This window comes from Myripristis murdjan, chromosome 6 (genome assembly GCF_902150065.1).
Source record: "Myripristis murdjan chromosome 6, fMyrMur1.1, whole genome shotgun sequence".
Taxonomy (NCBI): domain Eukaryota; kingdom Metazoa; phylum Chordata; class Actinopteri; order Holocentriformes; family Holocentridae; genus Myripristis; species Myripristis murdjan.
In genome coordinates, this window is record NC_043985.1 from 17,841,744 (window position 1) to 17,859,543 (window position 17,800).

Consider the following 17,800-nt stretch of genomic DNA (forward strand, 5'->3'; position numbering starts at 1 on the left):
GCCTACTGTGAATTCACAGTAATGTCCAGGGCCAACAAACCATGCATCACTCTGCATGTGTTAGTAGCACTGCTGCTCTGACAAGGATATATTCATTATTAATCAGCTGCTGTTTGCTACAATATGTATTCAACGTTACTGTTTACAGCATTAGTTTCTAGGTTGCTTTTTTGCCAACCAACAGCTTGAATTGTTAAAAAGAAAATGACATCATACCCGCCTCGTATAACCTTGTGCACACACAAACAAACACACACACACACATGTACACAAACTTCTGTTGTTCGATCTGTCTGCTTCTTTGGCTGCTCTTATTTCAGTCAGAGTCAGATTTCATATTGAATTTTCAGGCTCTTTGAGGGACTCCTTTCATCAGACTATCTACTCTACTGTTTATACACACTGGAGATTAGCCACGGGCTCAGTTTACCACAATGACAAGACTTTGAAATATAGAAATGAGCACCAGCTAGTGTTCTAATGCTCATTCAAATCCCTTTCATGTGTCATGACTTAAGCTTCCAACCCTGAACTATTATTAGCCTTTCATGCTTTCTAGCAAGTGAAGGAGAAGGGTGGAGGCAAGGTAGTCTGGCTAAGTGGAGCTGAAACAGAGGAAATGATGGCAGGAATGGAAATCAAGAGGTGGCGACAGTAAGGGACCATCGATAGAAGGAGCAGAGAGACGGAGAGACGGAGGGGAGGGTGGTGATGTGTATATAGGTCACTAAATCAATGGGAATCAGGTTTTTGAAGGGGAGAGAAGGGGGTATTTATAGATAGTGGAGACAGATACATCTGTGACAGGCACAATGATGCAGGGAGTACAGGAGGAGAAATCTGGGAATAGACTCTGGCCAAATTAGTCTGCAGAGAATTCCGATAACAAATGGCAAAGGATTCTCAAAGATGAACAAATAGCATGAAGCGCAGTGCAAACCCAAATATAATCAAATGGAAATCACTGCAGGATGCTTTGAGCAAATGACCTTCCCAGTTATATTGACAAAATGCAGGCAAACTGTTAGTTTGAGTGCGATATTGCAAACGCTCCCAGCATTTGCATCTACAGTACAGCTCTGCTCACATCTTATTGAATTGTAATCTGCGATCAGACAGGCAAATGATTGAATTAAATATTAGCTTCATATTTTTGCAGGCTTGTAGGGGGAGCCTCCATGTTTGTTACTACCCAGGTATACTGAGACGCATTGAAAGCTGCTTAAAACAGAAAAGCTAATTGATGAGTGCATGGCATAGATCTCAGGTCAGAGGTTATTGGAGGATGAGCATGCCCAATAATAATTCCCATGTGGATGTCAGACATTAAGTCACAGCCCCTATTTTTGTACTAAATGGCAATACGGTGACTTTGTTCTGTTGTTTTATTATCATAGAACCCCTCAAGCCTTATTCCATTTATGTTATAATGTCCCATGTCTCAGTCTATATGCTTCATGTAACAAGAAGTTCAAGCAGAAATTGGAGAATTGCCCCCGGGGCAAGAAGAAAAATAATTGTAAAAATGGTATTAAATTGCCTTTTGATTGGCTTTCTCTAGGACTGAGTCAAGGTCATAGGCAAATAGCTCCTTCTCAACTCATAAGGCTGCCTGTGTTTGATGTAAGACTGACTGAATACTGAATGGTAAAATTATCTAAATGTAATTTTTGCATCTAATTGAGGAGTAAGTCTAATTCGCATTGCAGTCACATCAACCTGCGGTCACTTCGCCCTGCATAAACAACTGGCAGAAGAAGAAGCAACCAGGTAGTCCCACAGTCCTATATGTGGGCTTATGGTGCACATTATTAGCCACACACCAGGGATTAGGAGGTCTCACTGTCTTGAATACCTCGCCATCTAACCATCATTTGCATTTAGAGAGGATAGGAAAACGCAGGGAGGAAGTGGCACATGGTTAAGGTGAGAGGGCCACCTGGCTCATGTCTCCCTCCCTGCATTCCCCTGTGTTCAGGAACAGAAGCTTCATAAGCTATTTGTAGGGATTTTACAAAGTGATCAATTAAAATGTATCATGCATATTTTGTTGATGCTATAGCCAATGAAGTGACCAACTGGTTCAAGAGACTCTCCTTCAACTCACTCGGGGTGGTGACTATGTGTGTGCATGTGTGTTCGTTATGTGTGTGTGTGTGTGTGTGTGTGTGTGTGTGTGTGTGTGTGTGTGTGTGTGTGTGTGTGTGTGTGGGTGGGTGGGTGGGTGTGTGGGGGGGGGGGTGTCGTCTTTAATAGATCAATAAAGTATGCATGCATTTTAAGCAGCTCATTATAAGTGGACAGATTGATTGGTCAATAATTATGCAAACTGATTCACGATGAAAGGAGAGCAAACAGGCGGTAAAGAGTAAACTGCTGCAAAAGTCTGACCCCCCCTCCACCCCCCATTTATAGCGTTTTGTCCTCTGAGCAGCGTGCACGCCTGGTTATTATGGAGAGAGAGAGAGAGAGAGAGAGAGAGAGAGAGAGAGAGTCTCAAACTGGATAGCCTACCTATCCACTAGGAGGAGAGGAGAGGCTGTTGAGGAGCAACAAGACAATAAACAGCCACTACTACAAACCAAATCAGCGGAGTTCACGACACGCAAGAGGAGTAACAACAAATTATTGAGACAACGCCATCATATTGCCTCGGAGTGAAGTAACAGCCATGTATCTGAACAGGGAAGAGGACAATAGCAAAGGTAAGATCCTTTCAAGAATTGCCACTCTTTGCGAAGAGCATCCTGACAGTTTCAAGGTGTTTCAATTTTTGACCCGCTGTTCCTCTTTGAGGTGATCCGCAAATTATTTGTCAGGGTCATTTACTCCCATGCATCCGCCGTTAACACTACCTTAACAGCCTAATCTTGTCATGGACCAATGCTGTTGATGAAAGTGTGGGTTGTCATTATGTAATATCAGTGCAATTAATTACCTCCTAGGAGGATGTTTATCATATAGCCTAATTCTGCGTTTCTTTTAAAACCCCGTGACCGATTATTATTATTATTCATATTTTTTATTTTTTATTTTTTTTTGCAGAGCTACTTCTTGACAGGCAAATTGGCCAGAATGCATTGGTCTGTGTTGTCAGATGTTTTGACATTTAGAATAGTCACTTAAGGGCAACATAACACAAGGTCAAAGCCTCTACAATGATAACCAAGTGTGTAGGCTATACATGATGCTCTCCTGCTTCCGACATTAAATCAGAGCAGCCTATTGCAGAATGGGCTGATTTCCTTAATGGGGGGAGAGATAACCGGGGTACATGTAGCCGCACGGCACAGCGAGAGGGGTAAGAGGGGAAGAAGGAGGCATATTTGAGTAATCTCTCCCACGTGTTTTTGAGGCGTGATTTCTTCTTTCTCCGGGCACCCGGGAACATACGCGACTAGTGTCCCCTGCTGCTGCCGTGTAGCGTGAATCCACTCTGGGGCCAATTGTTAATGGTAATTACCATCTAAATCTTCATGTTATACGAGAATAACACCTGCTGCTACCGAGGACGAGGGGGGTAGGAGAGAGGGGGGCAAAAGGCAGAGTGGGAGGAGCCATTTTTGTTCATTTCACTCTGATGTGAGATAATGTGATCTCACACACACCGACAACATGATACCGTAGTAAGGTGTATGCGAGCAAACGTGGGGCTGGTATGACAAAGGGAAAAGGGACGCTCGCCCGCTCAATGCACACATCCGCATGACAGCAGGGTCATGCTGGCAATAAGAGTACTGCTGTGCCACAAATGTTACAAATAGGCAAAAGTTATCAAAGGGATATTATTGTGATGCCATAAGAGGAACAAAAATAACAAAGCCCGCGATAAGGTCAATTTTCACTATATGATTAACATAGTAATATAGGTTTATACAGAGATGTCATAGACTTTTTTGATTGCTTAATAGACTTTTTGCTCGATATGCAACAAATGCATTTTTCACCCTGTAGCTATCAGTTTAGTTGAACCTGCCTGTTCAACACTGGGTGATAAAGCTTCACTTGCAGGCAATGCGACAGGATAATATGGAGCATATATGTTCCCAGGGTCCTATATGTTCCCATGATCCTGCTTTCCTAAGGCCTTGTATTCCCTCAGTGTATTCGCCCCCCAAACCCATTTCCAAACACCATTTCAGATATTATTTACTCTACATGTACTATCAGATTATGTATGTTTGTGAGTATACAAGAAGACATAGACCTTGGAGGGGACGCAGGATTGTGTATGTTGCAAATTTTAAATGTTATGTATGTGACTAATGTTTATCCCAGCGTTAATGCCAACTTTGTTATTGTTTATTAAGAGAGTGTTTGAATAAGAGGGTATCTCTGGAAGCAGCTTGACCTTTAACACCGTTTTGAATATTATTTATGAACACATACTGTTAGATTGTGCATTTTATTTTAATATAGCATAACAGAGGGATGGAAATTGTTCCTCTTTTTATGTTGAGGGAATACGGGGCTGTTCCAGTTAGAAAAAGATACCTTGAGGGAATATTTTTGAGAGAACATAGGGCTTTGGAACATATGTAGGCCTTGATACTATTGAAAGGGATCTGGCTGCGGACATGAAGAGATGCAGAGCTCCGGGAACGCCCCCCTCATCCTAACCTAACCTTAACCACAGCAAACTGCAGGCATTCCTGGAGGTGGGTGTGGCTACTACTTCAGTTTTATAATTGAAAAAATACAAAAAACCCCAAAACCAAAACATATGCTGTTCCTTTGTTACCAATGCTTTAAATGTCCAAATGAAGCTGGATTTGAAAAAAAAGGACTTAATCACCCTATGAGTTGATTGGTTTTCCTCATAACGAGTCAACTCATATGCCCTGCTCATTAACAGGAAACATGGATGAGTTAGAAAGCAGTGACTCAATCATCCCATTTTTGAGGGATGCAGCTCTGGCCCAGAGTATAAGCTGCACTGCAAGCCTATTACCCTGTGAGCCTGGCTACTACTAGAGAGCTCGGTGTTATAGTAGGCAGGGGTGTTAATAGTGTGGTCCAGGCTAAGAGGTAAGCCACGGCAGGTAACGCCCTGGACCTGAGCGAGAGAGGATGCAACTGCCAATTTTAGGCCCACTGCTTTTGAGTAAGGAGCCCACCACTTGATTGACACCCTGTTAATTGATTTAGGTGACTGGGTGATCCTTTCCAGCAGGTGTTTCCCTGGCCGCACTGCTCTGCCCTTTAAATTCACAACGCGTCTCAAGGTGGAGTAGGAGAGAGAAAGAGAGAGAGAGAGAGAGAGTGGTGTACCCGGGGCGTATCGATTATGGCCCCAGAGGATTAGAGGGGGATGAGGACAAACAGGTTGATCATATGTGAGCCCGACAATCACAGAAAACTGCTGGCTACTGTCAAGTAAACATCTGAAATGAGATTGGATGAGGGCTCCAGTCAATACAGAACCTAAGAAAAAATAGTATGTGGCATCGTAGGAGGGGTTGATTCTGTGAATAGTATTGCCGCATATTATTGTGATTTCACTCTGACAACTAAATGGCGCTATTTATACCTACTGGAAAGCATTCAGTGAGTATTTAGACTAGACTACTTGCTGAGGGTCAAAATGCAGCAGTGTGAGCTCCAGCAGGGCTTGATTATAGGTCATCATCGGACAGCCTGGTTACGTCAGATGTTCAGACTGTTCACCCAACGTGGCTTGCAACTTCTTGTAATTTAAAGGAATTAATGAGAATACTACTCAGTGTAAGATAAGATCGATATTAATATTTTTGATGACAGTTCAGATCAAAAACAGCTCTCTTGCAAAGACAGAAATAACAGACAGATTCTTGTCTGTGATTGGGTGTGGCAGACACTGTGATTCTGGGTACAGATGTAATCAGTGTTTACTGTTTGAGACTGAATTTTCATAGGGTATAGAAACAGGGATAATAATGATAAGCTGGAAAGTTATGTTATCCTTAGGAACCATACCATTGGACAAAGAACGATCATTAAAGGTTTTATGTGGAACCATCACAGGTTGAGATGGGCCATTTATGGTTCTAATACAAGTAGAGCTGGGTGATATATCAATATTATATCAATGTTATTATATAAGATATGCTCATGTCAAAAAATCGTACCACACACACAAATAAAGCTCTAGACCCCCTTAATCAATATGCTATTTATTTCTGCATCTTTTGCCAGTAAAAAACACACCAAGCAACATGTTTCACGTGTCACCTCATCAGGCTTGTTCATGTGCTGCAAGATTTTTTGACCTGACCACTGACCTGACCTGAGTTCCTGTGCTTGACCAGCACCCAAAGAAAGCAAGTAAAAGATTGGTTGTGCAGGAAACATTTGTTTTATAATTGTGATAGCAGGCTTGATATCGTCTGTGATTTTGGGTATCGCAATATTGTGATATGGCATAAGTGTCTTTCCCTGGTTTTCAAGGCTGCATTACAGTGAAGGGATGCATTTTTCTGAACTTAATGGACTGTTCTTGTTGTTCTTTTATTTGTCTCTACCTGCTTGGCCATATCCACATTGCTGGTTATTGTTTACCAAAATCTCTTCTGAAAGCATCCATAGTCAAACTGTGGCCACATTCTTGCTTTTATCACTTACCAGAATCCTAAAATCACATTACACCTTGAATGTCAGTTGATGCAGTTTGGATGTCTGTTACAAGTGATGGCATGTGCGTTTTCCCAAAGGTTCTCCTTTTTTCTGAACATCACCGACAATTATGAAAATCTGTCTGGCAGGCGGCAGCAGTAGCTTATGCTGAAGTGGAAGATTGTGCCTACTTGTGAAACGTCTGCAGGGTGCAGAATGGGGAGGAACGCTTTTACTCCCAGTGAGATCACTTCAGCAGGCATTTTGGTTGAAGCTATCAAGCTCAGCCAGATATTTAAGGGTTTCTTTTCACTGAAACAGCAGCTTGTCAAACAGCAGGGGACCAGTAAATGAAGACTATTCCAGCTTCATCTGTTGATGGCAGGTTTTCAGCTGACTGTAATAGATTTGTTGGACAGGAGTTGATTCCTTTATTGATTGATTCCAGTGAGGGAGAGTGGGACAGGTACGGAGTACATTTGGGGGAGAGATGTTAAGGGATGGGACCTGTGGTTGACTTCATGTATTATGCATGTAATCACCCTGATCTGTATGGGTGACAAGGCTTTACCCGGTGTCATCAAGAGGTGGGTCAGTAATACAGTTTTACAACCACTCTAGGTGGAGCAATATCAGATAAGGGCCTGTTCTTTTGTCTTACATCGTACAAGCCAGTGTAGTCCAGAGCTAGTCAGAGCAGTTCTCATCATTATGTCCTAACATAATGAAGAAAGGCTTCACTTGTATTTTTGGCAGCGTAATGTATTGTACTGTGTCCACATTTCTTTGCTTCCCCTCCTTTCCTTCTGTGTTGCTAACTGTGGAGGCAGAGTTTGCGGATCAGGGATGAACTGTCCTAAATTTATTTGATGTGTGGTTCTGTACCTTGCCTGGCACCCAGCACCACCTACCACTTGAGTATGATATGTGATAAGAAGGTCAGGTTCAGTATTGATTTAAGTTGATGCTGGCCTTGGATTTAGGCTTGGATCCAAGCCTCTAGCCCCGGCTACCAATCTAAATGAGTACAGTTTGGCATGTAGAGCCGGTCGTAAGTGGGAGCTCCTCAGGTAGGGCTTATTTTTCTGCCTGTAGATAGATTTACAGCTAAAAGGGTTATGCAACTAGCAGATGGATTCCAGTGATTAAGAGAGCAGGAGTAGTGTGAGGGTAGAAGAAAGATAAAACTTAATGCATGCGCATGTACACACACAAACACACACACACATACACATGCTTATGGACATTTGGCATTCACACACACATACCCCTTGTAATTTATGGACATTTATGGACATCTCCCCCCCCTTGGTCTTGATAGACACACATACACCCTTACCTATATGGATTTCCTAAGTGAGGTGAGCTCAGTGGGTCAGCTGCAGAACAACCTCCCCTGCTACGGATTTAAAGGAGTAATTCAGTCGCTAAACTGTGCATGAAAAGGCCAACATTTGGGTTATGACAATTCTTGGTACACTGGCAATGCGTGAAAGGCTTTTTTTTCCTGTTGCAGACATGAAATGGAAAATTGTTGGAATTTGTGGGGAAGCTTTAACATGGTGTGAAGTGTAGTGTCAGCAGAAGACACTGAGTTCTTAACCTCTTTGTTATTATTGCCCTGTAGAAATTGATGATGTCCCTCGACTTCATGGCTGTTGCACTAATGTGGGATGGGAAATTATTTTGGGGAATTGCTGCGGCAGCCCTCTAATGTCCATGTCTCTTAGAGCAACATGAATTCAAAAGGGTTGGATGTGGCTAGAGATGGTAATGCTATTACCATGGGCTTTGCAGCTCTATTCAACAAGTCTACATTTCTGTTTTCAAGAATATAATGACTAAAGATACCCATTCATGAAGTCCTCTATTTTGTGTCCTTGCACCTAATATTGTTTGAAGCATAAAGCCCCCGCGAGCGGTTCTGTCATCCTGTCAGTTTGCTACACTGCTATCAGATCTAGATGAAAAATGTCATATTTTACAGCGAGGCCTGAATGAAACATACAGTTTTGTTTCTGGGCATCAGATTTGTAAAGCACAATCATGACAGAGGTCTTTAGACGCTGGTAATTGGTACAGGACTAGCTTAATTGTAAAGTGTACTTAATCAGCCTGCATTTGACATTTAATAGATCACTCCATCACTTGAGCTTAAGTTTATTTAGCTTTCAATGGATAATCAAATGGTTAACTGCCGCAATTTATTATACAGATTGATGCTGTAAGATGTGGGGAAAATCTCAAGGATCACTGGAGTCAGAGGATTAGGCTACAACGCTGCAGTGGAGGCAATTAGATGCTTTTGTAGCAGCACCTGCACTGAAACAAGGATTTGGACCTGCTGTTCCACTGTTCCCCTGGGTGAACGAGTCATGATCCCTGGTGGAGGAAGAGGCCATATCAGCAGATTTGATGAAAGCCTAATCGCACCTCGACTCATAAAGTAATTTTGCTGGGAGGAAGTGAAATCACACTCATAAGGGGTAGAAATATAGACACACTTGAAGGCATTTTCATTGATCAACCTGTGGCCTACATGAGCCATTGCACACACATTATGTAATACCATGCTTACATAATGTTAGGCTATGTGGCAATATAGCATTTAAAAGATGTATGTATGAACATGTAGCTGAAAACATCTTCATCTGCCATAATTGCTAATTTGACCTCGTATTTAGTAAATGAGGGTAATCGTGCTTGTTGCACAGGAATCTTGTTTTCCCATTACTATTAATCATAAGACAGGAGCCATAGCCTGACTTGTTGATACAACACCACAGGGCCCGAGTTATTTTTATAGTGGACTCCCTCTCTGCTAAATGGCTTGCAGGGGAGGGGGAGGTCTCTCACTTCTCCTTTCTCTGCCATCTTCTGTCCCTTTCTCCTCTGTGTCTTGTGGGAAACAGGCAAGGATTGCGCTGGTTAACCAGCAGGGGAGGGAAGAGTGATGGAAAGGAAGAGGTAGAGAGGCAGACAATGGAGTGGAAGGGAGTGTTAAAAAAAAGAGAGAGAGAGAGCAAGAGAGACAGAGGGAAAGGGAGAAGCAAAAAACGAGCCCCGGAGCGCTAGCCTGTCAAGGTCACACAGAGGAGAGGAGGCCCTGTGTGTATGTATGTGTGTGTTTGTGTGCGTGTGATAGAGGGAGAGGAAAAACAGTGGGGAAGGGAGGCCTACATAGTAAAGAATGAAGGGTGTGTGACAGCTGATTGGTTTCGGGATGGGATTTATGGGGGAGGAAAGAGGGAAGGCAAGAGAGGAGGGAGAGAAATAGAGAGATTAAAAAGAGCTTGTAATATGGCCACACAACAGTGTCATAATACTTGATATTCTCTTCAATCCTGTATTTATGACAGCAACAGCTTAATATATTTGTCAGTTTGAGCATGCTTGACTTTGATTGAATTACTGTAAGGGTCAGAGTCATTTTGGATGGTCACATCATGGTCTGCATATGTGCGCATTTCTGTTTATGTGATGAATTTTGCCATGTATACTATTGCATAACCATCCCGCTCTGTTGTGCCTCTTTCTCTTATTAACTTAGTTGGCTTTTTTCCCCCCACAACTCAATGACCTCTGCTGTCTCGTTGCAGCTTAGTAATGCATTCTGTGGGGAGCATGTGTTTTGAAAATTAAATGCAATGGTTATGCAGGTGCATCCTACCAAATTGTTCTATGTGCTGAAGACAATCAAGCAGAAATATCAACTTTATTCCCCACTTTCGATTAGTGATAGAGAGGGTAATGCATAATGGTGCATAATGGATTGGGCTGTGCCTATCATCTTAGGATCAAGAGCTTTGAATGTTGGGATTGTGGTTTGCAGAAAACATCCATGATTCAGTTGGCCTTGCCAGACGCAAGGAGTCACTTGGAAATGTGATCAGTGTTGTCTTCTCTAATGTATTAGCTCTGTTTGCATATCACACTCTCTAACAGGAAAGGTTAGGTGTGCGAGCAGTTGCCATAGTGTTTGTATGTGGAGCAGCAGGGTGCTGATGTGAAAGATTTGGGTTGGCTGTGGTGCTGTGAGACGTTATCTCTCCAGAGCAATGGTGTGTGGAGTACTGATAACATATGATATCTCTGTTTGCAGGGGGTCAAGGGTTCACCCAGTGGGTGGTCATTTAAGGTCATTCCCGGATGTTGGGCTTTGGCGATTATTTTATGTTTTTATGGGGTTTTGTCATCATGTATTCAAGATCTATCTCCACTCTGTCTGTCTGTAGCGGTAAATTTATTCTGCTTTCTCAGAATGTGCTTCATTTATCATCATTTTTCCTTTTCCCCCTCTTAAAATGCACCCGCTGCCAGTCTGTTATTCAGTTCACATATTGTGCTGTAAGGGTTCAGATTTAAAGTCACACTAATCCTCCACTGGTCATAGAATTGTATTCAGTTGAAGAGTCCAAACAAAACCTCACCAAATATAAAAGACATCATTACCATGCCAATCATTCTGCACTGTCATGTTGGGCAGATCCAGAGAAACACTTTCCCTTTCCTCCAAAGCTCTGCTGAAGACCTACAGTGGTGGAAGCATTTCGCCTTTTTAACGATTTAGCCAATAAAATAAAGTCTTTTTTAATATTTCATTCCTCGTTACATTTCCTGATACTTGGAGTGTGTGGATCACCCTCTTGTTTGAAACACTTTACCCCTTTCTCTTAATTAAAATAAATTAATTAAATAGGTAATTGAGTGCAAAACTGTACTCTAGCTGTAACACATCTCAAACAGACACTGGAGAGCTGACCTGTGATATCAGCTACAAAATGACCCTTCACCTGAAAGAAGACTGGCCTCAGTCAGTAAAGGCTATTTCCAGCTGTTTTCAGCCTGGGTATTATAATCCTAATTTTCCTAGTTTCTGCCATCAGGATGATTACAAATGTTGAAATTTGCATTGCTTTCTTCACTGTAGGCCTTTCATATCTCCAGCTGGCCGGGAGGGATGCTGTCCAATACACACACACAATCACACGCACACGGACGGTGGCACACACAAGGCCAATGGGTAATCTCTAACAGCTGAATCCAAGAAGTGATTAAAACATGTCCTTTCAACACAATAACAGTCACACTGTTGTTACTTACCTCTTTAAATCATTGTGATTGAACAATTATCATGGCTTGTCAGTAATAATAGTCCATTTTAGTCTTTTAGTCCATACTCTTTTAGTTAATTAGCCGATACTTTTTTTTTTCTCCAGCATTGCTCATACACTTCCATGTTTCCTTTGCTTACTGATGGCCCTCTACCATGTTCAAGTCAGGTTGGAAGAAGTGAAAAATTGGGATTTTGTTGCTCCAGGTAGAGTTTTCTTCTAATGACTTTGGATATGGAATGTCCATATCCAAAATCATCTGTAGTCATGAATTTAATTTAAGTGAGCGACATCAGATACTTTTTGATCTTTTGTGATTGGTGAGCTTGATTTTATTAGTGTGAATATAACTGATTGTTGTGATTTTTCATACCTTGGACTGCCAAAACTGGTGGATGTGCTGCTATGTTTACTGCTTGTGTTGACACACTTCCACAATTTGTGATGCCCGGTGGGAGATATCACAGCCTTCCAAAAATTCCCACATATCCTACTTGTTATTGCCACCAGGAGGTTGACGTGAGCAGTTTTTCACAGTTGGCAGTTTGTATTTACAGAATATCCCTTGAACACAGCATCTACGCTCTACTTGCCAGTGAGCTCACTCTAGTTAAAATACTGTAATAAGCTAATACTGCAGACTGATGTGTGAATTGTGTACTGGACAGCGGCACTTCTGCTGACCTGGAGGTATGAAATTTTCAACACAGCCATCCTGATGGCATAACTGGGCTGAAAATAACTGGAATTATCCTTTAAAAGAATGCCAACAGACTGGAAACTGCCAGCTGAGGCTGTAAAAATGATGAGGTGCAGGAAAAAAAAATAGGCAAAATGCAGGTATTCTCCTTAAAATGTGAATGTTTACACAGACAAGCCATCATACTGCCTCAGTACGGCACGTTCCAGGACTTGGTGAGTGTGTGTGTGTGTGTGTGTGTTTGTGTGGCAACACTGTCTCTTGGTATTTAGCAAAAAGTGTGTGATTTTGTGTGAGCCACCCTGTATCTGGCAAGGTAGTGAGACTGACAGATTGGGCTGTGTAAATGCCATCTCCTCAGCTTGGCTGCCTGTGCATTTCTCCCTCATTCCTCCTTCCTCTCTCCTTCCTCCCTCTGTTTCATCTTCCTATTACTCTGCTTCAGTGGTGATCAGTAGGGCAGAGGACATTTTCCTTCATTGCCTTATCTAACTAGCAGTATAGGTAGGCTCTCTCCCTTGATTAAGTCCACTCACCGTTCCATAGCTCTGGCTACAATACCTGATGGATCAGCTGTCCAGGCCTGTCTCTTCTGTGCTTCAGTGGGACTTGTGAGCCAGGAACGGAGCTCCTGACAGTATGAGGTTAAAAATGCCAAGAGATGGCAGCCCAGTGCTGTGTGTCCATGCATTACTTTCTCCCATTAGAGCGGTTCTTGCTTTTTTTTTTTTCACAACCGTCTTGAAAACAGAGGAGGCTAGATGAAGAAAAAGAGAGCAAGGGTAGAAAAGATGTGTTTTTCATTAGAATTGAGAAGAGGGCGTGGGGGATCATGGATATGATTCAAGAGAGTGATTATGTGCGGGAAGGGTTCAGACAGACTGTTTTCACACTCTTTGCTTTGACTAGAAGTGTGACAGTGATGGAAGGATATTCATTTCCCACCAGAGATATCAGTATGTCCTCATTTTGCCTTAGTCACTTGCTGTTTTAGTTCAGCTCCTGAAAATATTTAACATTTGCAACATTTTAGTGCCCACATTTTTCATTACAGTTTTGGACAGTTATTGCATATGCTTTAGGTGTTTATAGCCATTTGGGCAAATAAGGAGTTTTAGCTATTGGCTGCTGGCACTCTTTCAGGCTTGTGGTGCCCCAGTAGAGTTCCAGGTGGAGACGTGGATGGAGGGAGCAAAGGGAGAGAAGGAGGAGCAGGAGGAAGAGCAGGCTGAACAGGGAGTAAATGAGCCTAAGCAGGAGGGACAGATGATGTGGGAAGATCTGACAAAAACAAAAAAATGCACAGTCACACACGTTCAAACCCAGACATGGATCCACATGACTGAGTAGGTGTGGGGTATTGAAAAGCTGGGTGGAAACAAAAGCAGTAACAGGGTTTAGGGGGGGTTGTGGGATTCATCAACTGAACAGCTGGTTCAGGAAAAGCAATCTTGGCCACATTCCCTATGGTCAGTGAGCTTAAACACATATGTAACAAGTTCATGGTTTCCCTTAGATTTTTTTCTCAGGGCTGGAACAAGGCATGGAGAATGTCTTTTGGCAGATAAGACTGTATACACACACACAGTAACATTGTTTGAAACGGATGTGGCAGGTTGTTGAAGATTTTAGATTTCAGTGTTTAATATTTTTTGGTTTAGTATTAAAGACTTCAAACAAACTGATCACAAAGAGAGAGAGAGTTAATATGATTTATTTATTGCATAATGCAGTACCTACATTTCCATATTACACAGTGTTGACTGACAACACCAATTGTTGAACCATATGCACCGTTTACAAAACTGGGAGTGTGTCTTTCCTCTCCACACTGACTTTGCTTTTCATTAAATAGTACACTTTACCAGATATATAGCTATATATCTATATCTATATATAGATATATATGTATGTATGTATGTATGTATGTATGTGTGTGTGTGTGTGTGTGTGTGTGAGTGTGTGTGTAGAATTATCAGAAAATAAAGAAAATGCAAACTCCTCATTTCATACTCAGAAAAGATCCACTGAGCTAGCCTGCTATATAGTTTCTTAAAACAATGACAAGAAACAGTGAGGAGTGAGAGAGTCATGCAGATAGCATATAGCTCAGCAGAGTATCTCTGAAGAAAACATGAAATCTTCGTCCAGAATGGACAGATCAGATAAGTGGTACCAGCAGCACAGAGACACTCATTACAGTTGTATCTCCTCTCTCTCCATCTCGGACAATGATCTGGATTACTGTTTTTGTTACTCCTCTCGATTCCCCACTAGTCGTCTCACTTTTGCAGTTGTGCGCTTATCATCTGACGTTTGCTTTGGCAGCAGTGTGACTTGGTGCAGCTGGAAGAGCACAATGAATTGGATGCAAGCAATTGTGCATGCATGGGAATGAGCTGAGAGAGCTCAGCCCCGGACTCAGTAGAGCTGAGACGCACCAGATTGGGCTGGCTCATCCAAGCAGTACATTTCTGATTGGTCTGGGCTACAAAGCTGAAACGTGCCTTTTGTGCCACCGGTCCACACATCTGACATGTAGAAGTCACACTCTCGCTCTCTCTCCCTCTCTCTCTCTGTCTCTCTCTCTCAACCCTAATGTACAGCAGTGCTCGAAATGGTTTTACATTCCACAGATCAGATTTCATGTAAGCTCCAGTCATTGATTATTGCCAACCACGCTGAGACCCTTCTTAGTGATTATGGCTGTTAGACTTGGGAGCAGCCACTGATACCCTTAATGAATCATGAAAGGCGAAGAATTATACACTCCGACAGTCTTGACATTGGGTGATATTTCAATATTTGGTCATTCACTCTTGGAGTGTATTTGCCCAGAGAGTTGGCGCATGCTCAAGTGCCCTCGAACACACATTTGCACAAGTAAACAGACAAAACTTGACTTTCCAGTCCCGTGGTGTGTTCCATGGGCTCAGGATATTTGGGTACGGGAAGGATCCTGCTGCACAGCCTGGAAAAACAAACACACACGCCAAATACAGAGCTTCCAGAATGCATTTTGTTTCAGCTCAGCTCACTCACCACCAAAATAAGTGCGCTGATTACATAATCAGAAAGAGAGAAGTCAGAATACCAAAAAACCCCCCACACTAAATGATAATTGTCATGCTATCTTCCAAGCATTGGCTCTGCTGTGCATCCTGCCTGCGGTGCTATTCCTTCTTGGGTGATAATGTGTGTGTGTTGGTGTATTATAATCACTGGTTTAATGTCTTTGTGTTAAGCGATGTTCTGTTATATGTGATTATCCCCTGGAAAAGGACACCTTACTGTTTGCCCACCAGTGTCACCACCAGCACACCCTTAACGAGATGAGGGAGACCTTCCATTGTTAATGGAGCTATGATAGAACTACAATGCAAGCACGGAAGGTCAGAGGTCACAGTATCTGTCTTTCTCACCATCTCTCCCTGGGGTATATCTGTTCCTCCCTAGTCTCTGAGTCCATTGCCCTCTCAAATACTCTGCTTAATTACAGAGCAACAGAGGGAGGAGGCGAGGACAAAGTGGGAGAAATTAGCAAAAGCCACAAAAATAGTCAGGGAGGTTCTGAGCACGTGATGGTGTAGCCAGTGGAGGTAAAATGGCGTATGAGAACAGCTGTGAGAAAGTAATGTTGGAGATGGGGGAATGTTTATAATTAGGATTGTCCTCAGAAGTAGCATGTCTTAGAATTATAGTTAATATTTGATGATGGCTGCACTCGGAGAGCCCCCACAGAATAGGCTATGACTCAGGGGCAGACACACAATGGCTGCACATCAGACATGGCTGTGGATTGACAGGCATGTGGCTCCCAGCTTCTTCAGACAACCTTCCTTCTTTTTAAAGTGCCTGACAAACCTCATTAAAGGCTGTTTCGCATAAGCTCTCTGCACAGGCTGTATTGACATGAGACAGGCTGAGAGTGGGTCATGTATAAAACATTAATCTCTGAAGGTTCAGGCTCAGCAATGTATAGATGTGCATATATAAAAAAATGTATATAACACTTTGAAGCATACATGCTTTCACCTATACTGTAAACACAGTTACCTATGTGATGTATGTTATTCATGCATACAGTCTATTCCCATGTGTTGTGCTACACATCACATATGTACATATCTGATAGGGTAAGGGTTCCTCTTTAATGTGAGTGGGGATATTATCATTCAGAGCAGATGGGTATTACACACACATGCACACACTACTGTTGCAGTCCAAATCCCAGAGACACTTTCTCCCCCCTCTCTTTTACTGCTCTGAAATATTAATATAATGTAATAGGCTATTTATATTAAATATTTAATTTTGTGTCATATTTGCATTTCATAAAGCCCTGGTCAGTATTACTCCCTCTTACCTTTTAAAATTTTAAAACTGGGATGGAGGTAGATGGGCCTAGAGAGGATGGTTTGGGGGTGGGAGGATGAAGGTGGACGGGAGGATGGAAGGTGACTGGAAGGCTGCCAGCTTCCCATTGGCTTTCCCACTTTCCTCTTTAAAGTAAAGTCCTCAACACAGCCCACTCCCTATGCATTTTTCTATGGATAACCTATTGTCGCCTGGAGTCAGACTGTAATATATGCTAGAGATCATGATGGCACAGGAGAAGGAAACTGGCAAATGAATGGAGGGAGGATTGTCTGGTGTGAATGAGAAGCAAGTGAAGCCACAGAGAGATGGGAATGTGCCCAAAGTCAGGGCCACAGTGTCTGGCTGTCCTATTGTGACTGGCCCTCCTCATTGAGCCACCCCACGTAGGAGCTGCTATCACGCAGGATTATGGGTCACCAGCCACTTTTTCCTCAGTAAGGCTGAGCAGTGCTAATCAGAGCCGGGGCCAACAATAAAGCATGCAAAGCATCATTTGTTGTCATGAAGCATGAACCCGCTTGGCTGTCAGTAACAAAGTGCACAAAGAGCCACAGTTGTTTTAGGGGGGAAACTAGTGATATGAATAATGAGGAGGCCCTGCCTAGTCCTTTTTGGCCTTGCAGTGGAAAGCAGGCTAATGAAAGCCCAGAGCATCTGTAGGACTGCGTGCCCATGCTCACTCACTGTCTCCCCCCAGCCAGGCAGCGTGGACACAGCCAACCATGCGCATAGCCTCCCTCTCCGCCTTCCCAGCCTCCAACCTGCCAGACCCCAACTAGCACAGCCTGGAGGTAGGGCACACTGGCAGTCCTTTGCGTTTGATTTTTTACTGCTCCAGACTAATCCTATTTTGGGTGCTGCTCTTTGAGCTAAGGTTTGCACAATCACCCAAGCCCAGATGCAGAAATAGGAGAGACACTTTAGTCCCTAGCTGAGCGAGTCCCTCCCCCGCTCCGCACGTTGTTACATCATCTGTGTGCTACCACTCATCCATTCGACCATACAACATCCAGGA

General features: G+C 42.8%; 1 protein-coding gene across 1 annotated transcript in view; it reads left to right on the top strand.

The window, feature by feature from the left end:
* Positions 1–2,534: 2,534 nt before the first annotated feature.
* syt7a (synaptotagmin VIIa) overlaps positions 2,535–17,800 on the top strand; it is a 66,854-nt gene continuing 51,588 nt past the window's right edge. The window contains exon 1 of the mRNA XM_030053735.1: positions 2,535–2,705. Coding sequence (XP_029909595.1) covers positions 2,672–2,705 — 34 coding nt within the window. The 5' untranslated portion in view covers positions 2,535–2,671. The remainder of the gene's footprint in view (positions 2,706–17,800) is intronic.